Source organism: Chiloscyllium plagiosum, chromosome 12 (assembly GCF_004010195.1).
Source record: "Chiloscyllium plagiosum isolate BGI_BamShark_2017 chromosome 12, ASM401019v2, whole genome shotgun sequence".
Taxonomy (NCBI): domain Eukaryota; kingdom Metazoa; phylum Chordata; class Chondrichthyes; order Orectolobiformes; family Hemiscylliidae; genus Chiloscyllium; species Chiloscyllium plagiosum.
The window spans coordinates 50,890,605-50,904,632 of record NC_057721.1 but is presented as its reverse complement, the minus strand read 5'-3'; the positions used below and the strand labels follow the sequence as shown (position 1 = coordinate 50,904,632).

Sequence of the window (14,028 nt, the reverse complement as noted above, 5' to 3'; positions counted from 1 at the left end):
CTGGGTGGCAGGGTGAAATGTGAGGAGGATGTTAGGAGATCACAGGGTGACCTGGACAGGTTAGGTGAGTGGTCAGATGCATGGCAGATGCAATTTAATATGGATAAATGTATGGTTATCCACTTTGGTGGCAAGAACAGGAAGGCAGATTACTACCTAAATGGAATCAATTTAGGTAAACGGACAGTACAAAGAGATCTGGGTGTTCTTGTACACCAGTCAATGAAGGTAAGCATGCAGGTACAGTAGGTAGAGAAGAAGGCTAATAGCATGTTGGCCTTCATAACAAGAGGGATTGAGTTTAGATGCAAAGAGGTTCTTCTGCAGCTGTACAGGGCCCTGGTGAGACCACACCTGAAGTACTGTGTGCAGTTCTGGTCTCCAAAATTGAGGAAAGACATTCTGGCTATTGAGGGAGTGCAGCATAGGTTCACGAGGTCAATTCCTAGAATGGCGGGACTACCTTATGCTGAAAGACTTGAGCGACTGGGCTTGTATACCCTTGAGTTTAGAAGACTGAGAGGGGATCTGATTGAGACATATAAGATTATTAAAGGATTGGACACTCTGGAGGCAGGAAACATGTTTCCGCTGATGAGTGAGTGCCGAACCAGAGGACACAGCTTAAAAATACGGAGTAGGCAATTTAGGACAGAGTTGAGGAGAAACTTCTTCACCCAGAGAGTGGTTGCTGTGTGGAATGCTCTGCCCCAGAGGGCAGTGGAGGCCCAATCTCTGGATTCATTTAAGAAAGAGTTGGATAGAGCTCTCAAGGATAGTGGAATCAAGGGTTATGGAGATAAGGCAGGAACAGGATACTAATTAAGGATGATCAGCCATGATCATATTGAATGGTGGTGCAGGCTCGAAGCGCAGAATGGCTTACTCCTGCACCTATTGTCTTTTGTCTATTGTCTATAAATATTATGATTAATATCTTGATGTTTGACATATTTAAGTTAAGTTCGAGGTTTTAAGTATTTTTGTTGACTCAAATACAGGATGTGGGCGTTGCTGTAGAGCTGAAAATGTGTTGCTGGAAAAGTGCAGCAGGTCAGGCAGCAGCCAAGGAGCAGGAGAATCAACGTTTCGGGCATGAGCCCTTCTTCAGGAACGTCGATTCTCCTGCTCCTTGGATGCTGCCTGACCTGCTGCGCTTTTCCAGCAACACATTTTCAGCTCTGATCTCCAGCATCTGCAGTCCTCACTTTCTCCATGTTGCTGTAGAGGCCAACATTTATTCCCCATCTTGAGTTGCCCTTGAGAAGGTGGTGAAGAGCTACCTTCTTGAACCATTGCAATCTATTTGGCATAGATAGACCCACAAAGTTGTTAGAAAGCAACACTGAAGAATGGCTTAGTATACTTCCAAGTCAGGATAGTGAGTGGCTTGGGGACAGGGCTTGCAGATCGTGGTATTTCCTTCAAGATGGTAGTGGCCGTGAGATGGAAGGGGCTGTCTTAGGAACCTTAGCGAACTACTGCAGTGCATCTTGTGGATCCATCATACTACTGGTATTGAGCGTCAGTAGTTGAGGTTATGAATGTTAGTGAATATGGTACCAATCAAATGGTTGTTTAATCCTGGATAGGTCAAGCTTCCTAAATGTAGTTGGAGTTGCATCCATCCAGACAAATGGGGAGTATTCCATTACACTTCCGACTTCTATCTTGAAGAGGTATAGGAATAGGAAGTGGACAGGCTTTGAGGAGTCAAGAGGTGAGTTACTCACTGCAGTACTCCTAGCCTCTCAGAAGCTCTTGTAGCCAAATTACTTAAGTGGCTAGTCCAGTTCAGTTTCTGCTCATTGGTAACCTCTAGATGTTGATGGTGAGGGATTCAGTGATGGTAACATCATTAAATGTCAAGAAATGATTGTTAGATTCTCTTCTTATTACATGTGGCCATTGCCTGGCAATTAGAGTCACCAAGTCATACAGCAATGAAATAGACCCTACAGTCCAACTCATCCGTGCCAACCACACATCCATTTGTCAGCATTTGGCCAAATCTCTCTTAAACCCTTCCTATTTATATACCCATCTAGATGCTTTTTAAATGTTGTAATTGTACCAGCCTCCACAACTTCATCTGGCAGCTCATTCCATACACACACCACCCTCCACCTGAAAAAGTTACCCCACAGGTCCTTTTTAAATTTCTCCCCTCTCACTTTAAACCTGTGCCCTCTAGTTCTGGATAATTCCACTAGGAGAAAGATCTTGGCTGTTCACACTATCTATGCTCCTCATGATTTTATAAACCTTGATAATATCATCAGCCCAAGCCTAGATATTAGTCAGCTTGATGTATTTGCACTTGGACTGCTACAGTATCTGATGAGGTGTTGGAAATGGTGCTGACCATTGTGCAATCATCAGTGTGCACCCTTGTATCTGACCTCTATGTGGAGGGAAGGTCCATGATGAAGCAGCTGATGATGGTTGGGCCTTGAACTCCTGCAATGATGACTTGGAGCTGAGATGACTTACCTCCAGCAATCAGAATCACCTTCTTTTAGATTAGATTACTTACAGTGTGGAAACAGGCCCTATGGCCCAACAAGTCCACACCGACCCTCCGAAGAGCAACCCACCTACATTTACCTCTTCACCTAACACTACTGGCAATTTAGCATGGCCAATTCATCTAACCTGCACATTTTTGGACTGTGGGAGGAAACCGGAGCACCCGAGGAAACCCACGCAGACACAGGGAGAATGTATAAACTCCACGCAGACAGTTGCCTGAGGCGGGAATTGAACATAGGTCTCTGGCACTGTGAGGCAGCAGTGCTAACTACTGTGCCACAGTGCCAGGTATAACTCCAATGAGCAATGTCCTCTTCCTGATTCCCAGTTCCAGTTTTACTAGGGTTCCTTGATGCACACTCGGTCAATTGTGGCCTTGATGTCAAAGGTAATCACTCTCACCTCACCTCTGTAGTTCAGCTCTTTTGTCCATTTTTGTACTAAGATTGTAAGGAAGTTAGGAGTTGAGTGGCCCTGGTGGAACCCAAACTGAGAATCAGTGAGGAGGTTATTGCTGAGTAAGTGCTGCTTGATAGCCCTGTTGACAACACCTTCTATCATTTTACTGGTGATTGAGATTAGACTGGGGAATTAATGCCCGGTTAGATTTGTCCTGCATTTTTGTGCATAGGACAGGCCTGGACAATTTTCAACATTATCCATTAGTTGCCATTGCTGTTGCTGGACTAGAAGAGCCCAGCTAGGCGAGCAGCAGGTTTTGGAGAGCAAGTCTTCAGTATGGGGCGGCACAGTGGTTCAGTGATTAGCACTGCTGCCCCACAGCACGAGGGACCCAGGTTTGATTCCAGCCTTGGGCAACTGTGTAGAGTTTGCTCATTCTCTCAGTGTCTGCGTGGATTTCTCTGGGTGCGCTAGTTTCCTCCCAGAGTTCAAAGATGTGCAGTTTAGGTGGATTGGCCATGCTAAATTGCCCATTGTGTTCAGGGATGTGTAGGTTAGGTGCATTAGTTTGGGGTAAATGTAGAATAATAGGGTAGGGGAATGGGTCTGGGTAGGTTACTCTTTGGAGGGTCAGTGTCGACTTGTTGGGCCAAAGGGCCTGTTTCCACACTGTAAGGATTCTGTGATACTATTGCTGGAATGTTATTGGGGCCCATAGCCTTTGCAGTGTCCAGTTCCTCAAGGTATTTCTCAAGTGGAGTGAATTTATTTGGCTGAAGGCTGGCACATGTGGTGCTGAGGACCTGGAGAAGGCCCAGGTAGATCCTCCACTACCCACTTCAGTCTGAAGATTGCTGCGAATGCTTCAGGATCATCTTTTGCACTGAGCTGTTGTAATTGCTCATCATTAAGGATGGTGACATTTGTGGAACTTCCTCCTCCGGTGAGTTATTTAATTGCCCAGCACCAATCATGACTGGATATGCAGAACTGCAGAGTTTATAACTGATCTGTTAGTTGTGTACTTGCTTAGCTCTGTCTATCACTTGCTGTTAAGAACACAAGTGCAGATGCAGATGTCCTATGTGTTGTAACTTTATCAGGTTGACACCTCATTTTTACATATGCCTCCTGGTGCTCTCTTGCATACTCCATTGAATCTGGGTTGAGCCTCCTGCTTAATAGCAATAATTGCCAGGCTGTGTTGGAGTATGATTCTGCTGCTACTGCAGATGTCCTATGGTGCCTCATGAATGGCCAGTCTTGGGTTGCTAGGTCTGCTTGAAGTCTATTCCATCTAGCATGTTGATAGTGCCAGACAACATGGTGGAGGATATTCGCAATATTTAACCAGGGCGTCATCTCCACTGTATGGCTGTCACCCGTAGCGATTTGTCATGGACAGATACAACTGTGACAGGTTTATTGATGAGGAAGTCAAGTATCTTTCTCCCTCTTGTCCGTTCCCTCACCAATTCCTGCAGATCTTGTCTCGCAGCTATGTCCTTTAAAGTTCAATCACTTTAAAGGACAGTAGTGGTGCTAATAAGCCACTGTTGGTGTTGGACATTGAAGACTCCTACACAGAGTATATTCTGTGCCCTTTCCACCTCAGTGCTTCCTGAGTGGTGTCTAACATGATGGTGTACTGGTTCATTAACTCAGAGGTGGATGGGAGGTTTCCTTGCCCATGTTTACCTGATGAGACACCATGGGATTTGGAGTCAATATTAAATACTCCTACAATAACACCCTCCCAACTGTATGTCACTGTGCAGCTACATCTGCTGGCTTCGTTCTGCCGGTGACACTAAACATATCCAGAGACAAGGGTGGTGATTTCTGGGACATCATCTGTAAGGTATGATTCTGCGAGTATGACAATGTCAGACTGGTACTTGACCAGTCCGCAAGACGGATGTACTAAATTTGGCGTCACATGTTAGTAAGGTGCCTCAGTTGATGCCAGATTGTCTGCTAAGTTTCATTCCTTTCTTTAAGTTTTGTAGCAGTTGATAAAACTGAGTGGCTAACTAGGCCATTTCAGAAGGCGGTTAAGAGTTGACCACATTGTTGTGGGGCTGGGGACCTGCTAAGAATGCCAGTTTCCTTTCCCATGGGGCATTAGTAAGCCAGATGTGTTTTTATAACTATCGACAATTTCATAGTCATTCCAGATTTTTATTGAATTCAAATTCCACCATCCACCATTTAGACCCAGGCCCCCAGAACATTACCTGCATCTGTAAATTATTAGTCCAATGACAATATTATAAAGTTATCACCTCGCTGTAAGATTATTCTGCTGCATTGATCTTCCAAATAGCTTATAATACCCATTCTACGTTATTGCTTTAAATTATATTTTACTCACAAAATAAATCCTGTGCCAATTATAATGAATGACAATGCAATAGTCCCCATAACTTCATGGACTAGAATTTACATCTTAGGATATTTACATCATAAGATTTATTACTTTCATATATCAAGATTATATCATATACGAACAACAATGCTGTGACTCCATATCCTCAGTAGTTTCCATGGAACGATTCCTTTAATGACTGATGCAGAGGAAAAGTTACTCAGAAAATCTAATCCATAAGGTCTAACCAGTAAGAAGTTTCAAAATAATATGCTTATTATTTTGAAAATTTGCATAGCCCAAAAATGTATTGGTTAATTTATGCATGCATTGAAAAATAATTTTTAAGGTATGTTAGAAGAAAAATGGAAAGTGAAAAATGAATTGAAAGACACTTGCCTGCTCTTGTACAATTTAGTTCATCGCTTGCATCTCCACAATCATTTATTCCATCACAAACAGATCCATGTAGAATGCAGTTTCCACTTGGACATGTGAAGTAGCAATCTATCCAGAACAAAAGCAAAGAAAAATTAGACATGGTTGACTTTGTCAGGCAGAAATTCAAAGTTATCTACATAATATCTCAATTTTTCCTTGTAACTACAGTAACCACAGCTTAGCATCATCATTGTGAATCTATGTTGTACACTCTATTGTTTAGAAAACACCTCTCTTAGAAAAGTTACACTTAGTCACTGTTGAATCCACTTTCAGTACCTTTTACAATAGCATGTCGCAGTAAGTTTCCATGTTTACTGTGGAAAACTGATAACATCACTTCTCTAAGCAATGATAGTCAAATGATGGGTTAATGACATAAATGCATTAAAAGCAGATCAAAGAAGTTTCACTTGAATAATACTTTAGATGGAGGAATTATCTTACGTGGAAAGGTTACAGGTTGGGACTGTTCCAATGGGGTTTAGAAGAATGACAGGTGAAATATATAAGATACTGAGGGGACTTGATGAAACATGATGTTTCATTTGTGGAGAAGCCGGCAAATAGGGAATATAATTTAACAATTAGATGGGTCTCCCATTTAAGATGAAAATTAGTAACAATGAAGGGATCTCCCATTTAAGATGAAAATTAGAAGATGTTTCTTCTTTCAGAGCATAGTGAGTCTTTTGAACTCTCTTCCCTAGAGTGTGGTTGTGGTAGGTTTATGAAATATTTTTCAAAGTTCTTGAAAAAACAGTGAGTTAAAGGTGGGTGGTGGCATGGGGAAATGTGGAATTGAGGCCAGATTCATATCAGTCAGAGCAACCTCCTTTAAGATTTTTCTTTTTTCATGGGACTGTAACAGAAATGAAATTTGGACTGCTAGAACTGAAATATCAGGGGAGTTTTGCAATTTAAAAATATCAATTGCTATATATTATTGAACTGTGTGATATGATGTTGCTTTTTGAAACAGTGAGTGAGAGAACTTGAGAGTCAGTGCCATCCAGAATCTTTTGAGTTAAGGGCATTCTGCCTGAGAACAATCCCTGATTGGTTGAATTCCAGTGTGTTAAAAAGCAGTAAATGCCAGTGGCAGCAGGAGAAACAGATCCTGCCAAAAGAAAACATTTATCTTTACCTGGTCTGGCCTACATGTGACTCCAGACTCACGGCAATGTAGTTGACTCTCAACTCCCCTCTGAGCAATTAGGGATGGGCAATAAATGCTAGTCTAGACAGTGACACCCACATCCCATGAATGAACTTTTAAAAATATGTTAGCTCTGAGGACCAGGCAAATTGGTCATTTTGTTATACATTTATCCATCTTGTGATGGCTTGTAGAACAATGGGCCTGTCTTTGAAAAGTTATATTGTGACACCCATGAGCTGTATGTTCAAGTTTATAGTTCCCACTGACAGTTTTCATCCTTTTGGAAAAAGTGTACCATCTAGCTAAATTTTATGAAACCTCTCATGACTGGTAGCATCTCACAAATTTCATACTTTATCTCCTCATGGTTATGTTGATATAGTATTACATATTTGACAAAGAATACTAATCTGATCTTTAATGAACACAGCACCTTACATGGTGGCTCCTGTAAGTTGATTATCAGCCAAAAAGCTGACAGACTGAAGTGTTACTTCAGCATAAATCATAATGTGAACAAATGTTGAATTTGATTAACCCTTGGGACAACACAAACGATCTACATCTTTTTTCCATCTGGAGATAAAGCCAGTTAGCTGAAGATTCTTCTGGAAATTAAACACTTAATATGTAGTGCTTACTTTATTTCAACCTAAATAGCAACAATCTAAAACCAATTGTAAGTGAAAATTGAAAATACTGGGAATACTCATTATATCAGGCAGCATCTGCAAAGAAAGAACTTTAAAAGTTTCAGGTCGATGTTGAAGCATCTGACAGAACTTTAAATACAACCGGCATATGTAATTTCCCACCCTAGTAAATTTACATTGTGTACAATAAATCCAAGTTTAAATGATGAGTATGATACTTTGGAATTAAGGCAATCTTTTGTAAATGGAAAAATTCAAACCACTCTGCATGAATATATTACAAAAGTAGGAACCACATAACAGAGCAACATGCATATCTGATCATTCTAAAACCTGAAACATTTATGTGCAGTATAGCAAACATAGTGAAAGTTTTCCAACTACAAAACTGGCATGGAGGGGGAAGGAAGATATAAAGATGTGAGAATTCAAAGTTTCTGAGAAAACAGGAAACTAGAAGGGCACCACGTAAATTTCAGCATTATTGACTTTGCCCTGTGGACCAATGATTCATGAAAGTTAATATGGCAGGCATGTTAAGTTTTGTTCTGCACAGGACAATCTACGGGAAATAATTTTGTCAGAACTGAAGGAATAATTCAGAGACACCATCAGAGAAAGGAGGGTTTTCGACAGAGAGAGTAAGCAACCCAGCTAAAGAACTGTTGTATTTAACAAGGTTCCCAAGTTCAACAACCTACAGCATTATAAAACCAAAACAAAGGAGCCTTCATTTTGTCCCTTTTCTGTTCAGCCCATCTGTGGAAGAAACCCACAACTATTCAACTATAGTGGCCATAACAATTGCAGAATTTCTGACCTCAATTTTTCAACACTTTCACTTTGGGAAGGAAACCTTCAAGCACATAACACACTTGCAACAATAACAGACTGGTCTTACTTTCATCTTTATAAGTATCTTTCATCTGTACCTACTTTTAATTGTTGTATCTGTATTTTTAGCTGTAACTGTGTAACTTTTGTTACTTAATACTTAATGTAATAATTTTGTTTAAGATTAAAACTTTGCTGCTAGTTATTTTTTAACTTGGGACACTCAAGAATTTTTTAAAAAGAGCCTCAATGAGTTATACAAACTCGCAGTTAATGACTACTCTGCATCTCGGTTGTGACATTATTCAGTTTTCTACATTGTTTGCACCTCACATTATTTTTGAATTAAGTTTGCAATTATACACTTAAATAATGTGTATTTTACAATTTAGCTGGAAAAAAATAAAAGGACTGTTCATATGAAAAATAAATGTGAAAACTTACTGCACTTAGTTTCATCACTGCCATCCAGACAGTCCCTCCATCCATCACAATGGTTCTTTAAAGAAATACATGATCCATCCTTGCACTTAAATTGGTTTGGGCAAGCTGGTTAAATAACAACGTTAGAAATTATGGTTATAAAATGTATTGACGTCTGTGCGATGACTTTTGTAGGAGACAAATTTAAACATAGTTTAATGATCTAACATTATATTTGTTTCCTTAATTTTGTGTTATACTGTATGAGTATTCAAAATATAACTTACCTTGACAGTAAAAGTTGGCTTTATTAATCACAAGGGCCAATGTAAACATTCTGTAACATTGACATGAACACCTTGAGATAACTGACAGTTACTTAAGACGATTTTCATAGCATAAAGACAGGATGTTGTCTCCATAATCACTTTGCTATTGTCACATACACCAGTAATTAACAATTTCTTTGTAGTGGCTATTTCATTGTGTAACACAGACTTAATCTGCAGCAATGTCCTTCAGGACTAGGCCAGCTCAGTCAGCAGTGGTGCTACCAATGGCGGTAGACACTGAGACCTCCCATCTTGAGTACATTCTGCACCTTGCTACCTGTGCGCTTCTTCTTGATGAGGGGTGTTATGTGCTGGAAGCCTCTTTCATTGGCTTCCATATTCAATATAGTGAGTGTCTGAGCTTTCACGACAGCGATGTGAACTGCTGCAATAACCCTGAGCTACTGTAACATGGAAGTTGCTGGACTGGTCTGTGTAACAGCTCTCTCATCATTGATGCACCCCCAGGTGTAGATGTGGAGACTTTGCACAGTTAATGGGCATAAAATGTCCTTTAGGAGGGCACAGTGGTTAGCATTGCTGCCTCACAGTGCCAGGAACCCAGGTTCGAATCCAGCCTCAGGCAACAGTCTGTGTGGCGTTTGCACATTCTCCCTTTGAATACATGGACTTCCTCTAGTTACTCCAGTTTCCTACCACAGACCAAAGATGTGCAGGTTAGCTGGATTATCCAGAGATATGCAGGTTAGCCAAAGTCAATGTAGGGAAATGCGGGTGGGTTGTTCTTTGGAGGGTTGATGCAGAGTCAATGGGCCAAATGGCCTCTATCTGCACTGTAAGGATTCTATGATTCGAGTATGTCTTTGACATGGGTGCCTGAATTGACATCAAGTGGTCCATCCAGTTTTGCTCCTTTTATAGTTTGTCATTGTAGTTTGGTTTGCTTACCAAATGATTCCACAGAGCAATTGAGAACTAACCACATTACTGAGGGTCTGGAGTTACAATTGACAAGATCATGTAAGGATGGCAGCTTCCCTTCCCTAAATGATCTCAGTAAACCGTGGTGTTTACAACAAGCCTATAATTTCATAGTTATCTTTACTGATGCTAGCTTTTTAGATCATAAAACCACAAGACATAGGAGCAGAAATTAGGCCATTCAGCCAATTGAGTCTGTTCCATCATTCAATCAGGGATTATAAGTTTCTCAACCCCATTCTCCCGTGTTCTCTCCATAACCCTTGATTCCCTTGACAATCAAGAACCTATCTAAATCCGCCCTAAATATATTCAATGACCTGGCCTCCACAGCCTTCTGTGGGAATGAATTCCATCGATTTACCACTCTCTGGCTGAAAAGGTTTCTCCTTATCTCCATTCTAAAATGTCTTCCCTTTTCTCTAAGGCTGTGCCCTCGGATCCTAGTCTCTCCTGCCAATAGAAATATCTTCCCATGGTCCACTTTGATCATACCATTCAGCATTCTGTAAATTTCAATTGGATGCCCTCTCATCTTTCTAAGCTCCATCGAGTATAGACTCAGAGTCCTCAAACTTTCCTCATGGTTAGGCCTTTCATTCCTGAGATCATTCTCATTAACTTCCTCTGGACATGCTCCAGGGCCAGTACAAATTTCCAAAATTGCTCACAATGCTCTAAAAGTGGTCTGACCAGACCTTTATAAAGTCTTAGAAGTATATCCCTGATTTTATATTCTAATCCTCTCAAAATAAATGCCATCACTGCATTTGCCTTCCTCACTACCAACTCAACCTGTAAGCTTACCTTGTGAGAATCCCAAGGACTCCCAAGTCACTTTGCACTTCCGACTTCTGAATTTTCTCCCCATTTAGAAAATAGTCTGCCTCTATTCTTTCTACCAAAGTGCATGACCTCACACTTTATCACATTGTATTTCATCTGCTACTTCCATCTAGGAGAAAGTGAGAACTGCAGATGCTGGAGATCAGAGTCGAGAGTGTGATGCTGGAAAAGCACAGCAGGTCAGGCAGCATCTGAATCAGAGTTGAGAGTGTGGTGCTGCCTGACCAGCTGTGCTTTTCCAGCACCACACTCTTGACTCTGCCTCTTCAATCTGCCCCTCTCCTAACCTGTCTAAATCCTTCTGCAGCCTCCTCACCTCCTGAATCATACCTGTCCCTCCAAACTTAACTTTCTATCATCTGCAAAGAATGTCCTCAGTTCCTTCATCTAGATCGTTAATGTACAAAAATGAAAAGTTGTGGTCCTAACATTGAGCCTTCCAGAACACCGCTAGTCACCGGCTGCCATCCTGAGAAGGACAGTCTTATCCCTACTCTCTGCTTCATGCCAGACAGCCAAGCTTCTATCCATGCTAGTGCCTTGTCTCTAATACCATAGGGCCTTCTCTTACTCAGCAGCTTCCTGTGCAGCATTTTGTCGAAGGCCTTCTGGAAATCCAGGTGGCTAACATCCATTGGAATCATGATTTGGAGATGCCGGCATTGGACTGAGGTGAACAAAGTTAAAAATCACACGACACCAGGTTATAGTCCAACAGGTTTAATTGGAAGCACTAGCTTTCGAAGTGCCGTTCCTTCATCAGGTGGTTGTGGAGTACACAACTGTAAGACACAGAATTTATAGCGAAAGCTAGTGCTTCCAGTTAAATCTGTTGGACTATAACTGGTGTTGTGTGATTTTTAACACCCATTGGCTCTCCTTGGTCTAACCTGCTTGTTACTTCCTCAAAGAACTCTAACAGATTTGACCTTCCCTTGAATTAAACCATGCTGACTTTGTCCTGTTTTACCACACATTTCCAAGTATTCAGAATTTTTTATTCATACTAGCCTTTGATTCTAAATTTATTTAATGAATTGAATTTAAATTCTCAGTTGTTGAAGTGACATGTGATCTCTTAGCTTCAGTTACTGTTACTGCAGACCTCTGGATTACTAATTCATTGTTTTAACACTATGCTGCCATATTCATATTGAAAAAAATGCACAATAGTATTTCTACGGGCTCAGAAACAGAACTTTGCAAATGTATTTAGTTTAGCATAAAATGTAGTTTGCTGGAAAGGTTAAGTACATTAGGGACTTTTGGGGAAGCGGGGGTGGAATGTGTTCTTTGCAGCAGAAACTAGTCTAAACAACTTTCATCACTGTATTGCAACCAAGAAACAATGATATACTGAAACTAAGGTAAAAATAGCATGAAAATATCCCAAATATCATTTTTGGTGCAAATTAGACAATCATTCCTGAGAATCAAAACTCCAAAATAACAATTTTCCTTACGATCCTCATAGCTGAAGGCTTTGTACTCCAAATAAAATCCTTTGTAGGTGATTGATTGATCAGATTTAAACTTAATTTTAACAGATCTTCCATAAATCTTGCTGAAGCCACCCTCAGTTATTCGATTACAGTACCTACAAAAATAAAGGTGTGATCAAATGTATTTCATTAAACTATAATTTTATTAATGCAGTAATTGAACATATACACAGACACTCTTACACACCCTTACAGCCACACACACTCCCACACTCACACATGCATACTCTCAGAGACTTAGGTCGCTCTACACTCACGCGCACATATATACACTCTCTCTCACAGATACTCACAACCCCTCCACCCCAGACACACACGCACACTTCCAAACGTCACACATGCACCCCCTCACAGAATTAAGACACTTTACACTCACATACACACACATAAATACACTCTCTCCCACTCACAACCCCCCAACCCAGACACACACACACACAAACACACACACATATATACATATACGTTTGTGGGGTGAATTTGTACTTGCAGAGTTACATTGTACTTAGTTCAAAAAATGCATGATTTCATGCAAAACTCTGTTATCTCACTTCTTAGATTAGAATCATTCTAAACACCATGGCACAGACAGAGAACACAGGGGGCTAACACCTTCAACATATTGTCTAGCTAACATCAATTGTTCCAGTTAACCTGAGAATGCAACTTTTAAAACAATGTTTTGTGACTTACACATGAAAGAAGTGAAACTATCACGGTATTTGAACAGATGAAAGACTCAACGGACAATCAAGCTATTATTCAATGTATAATTTCAGTTACATCACACTGTAAACTTTTGCTATAAATTCTGTGCCTTACAATTGTGCCCTCTACAATCACCTGATGAAGGAGCGGCGCTCCAAAAGCTAGTGCTTCCAATTAAACCGGTTGGACTATAACCTGGTGTTCTGTGATTTTTAACTTTGTAATTGAAGAAAGTATTTTAGGCCTGCCTGCTATTATTGTGCTCCACATATCTAGTTGTCTCGGCATTAAATTGAGTTATGAACACAATTATTTGGTGTATGGTTGACATTTTAGATCCAATGAGTAAAATTCTCATGGCTTGCTTTCAACAATGGCTTTGATATTAATTCCAGACTTGTTTCCAACTTTTGTACCCCAGTAATATTGTTAATGTTTGAGGAACAAAAAAAATCATCTTTGTCCATTTTTCCTGATATGTGTCCTGCATGTCTGGCTGTGTTTCTAACAACCCCTGTTTCTATCCTCATCAATGAACACTACTTTTCAAAGCTGAAATTGACTATAAAATAACATTGTACTTCAATAAAGCAAGAACTATTCTCAAGACTAGCAGCTATTTAAATAGAAAATGACTGAGCTAGAATAATTGGTATAGCTAAAACGGTCAGTACTTTTGCCAATGTCGATTGTAGAAAAGTATTTCCATTACTTCCATTTTGTGCAATGAGAATTGGGTGATTTTCGTAAAGGTAAATGCTACAATCTTGTGGGTGTTGCTACCGATGAATACAAGTTTCTCAGATAATGAGAAAACTCCATCACAGATAGTGTGTAGGGATGAGGTTATATGAAATGACCAGCACATCCAAATGTTATATTG

General features: G+C 40.4%; 1 protein-coding gene across 1 annotated transcript in view; it reads right to left on the bottom strand.

Moving 5' to 3' along the window:
• LOC122555509 (suppressor of tumorigenicity 14 protein homolog) overlaps positions 1-14,028 on the bottom strand; it is an 80,228-nt gene that overhangs the window by 21,277 nt on the left and 44,923 nt on the right. The window contains exons 11-13 of the mRNA XM_043701534.1: positions 12,399-12,532; positions 8,837-8,941; positions 5,702-5,809 (exon numbers count right to left, since the gene is read on the bottom strand). Of these exons, the coding sequence (XP_043557469.1) occupies positions 5,702-5,809; positions 8,837-8,941; positions 12,399-12,532 (347 nt within the window). The remainder of the gene's footprint in view (positions 1-5,701; positions 5,810-8,836; positions 8,942-12,398; positions 12,533-14,028) is intronic.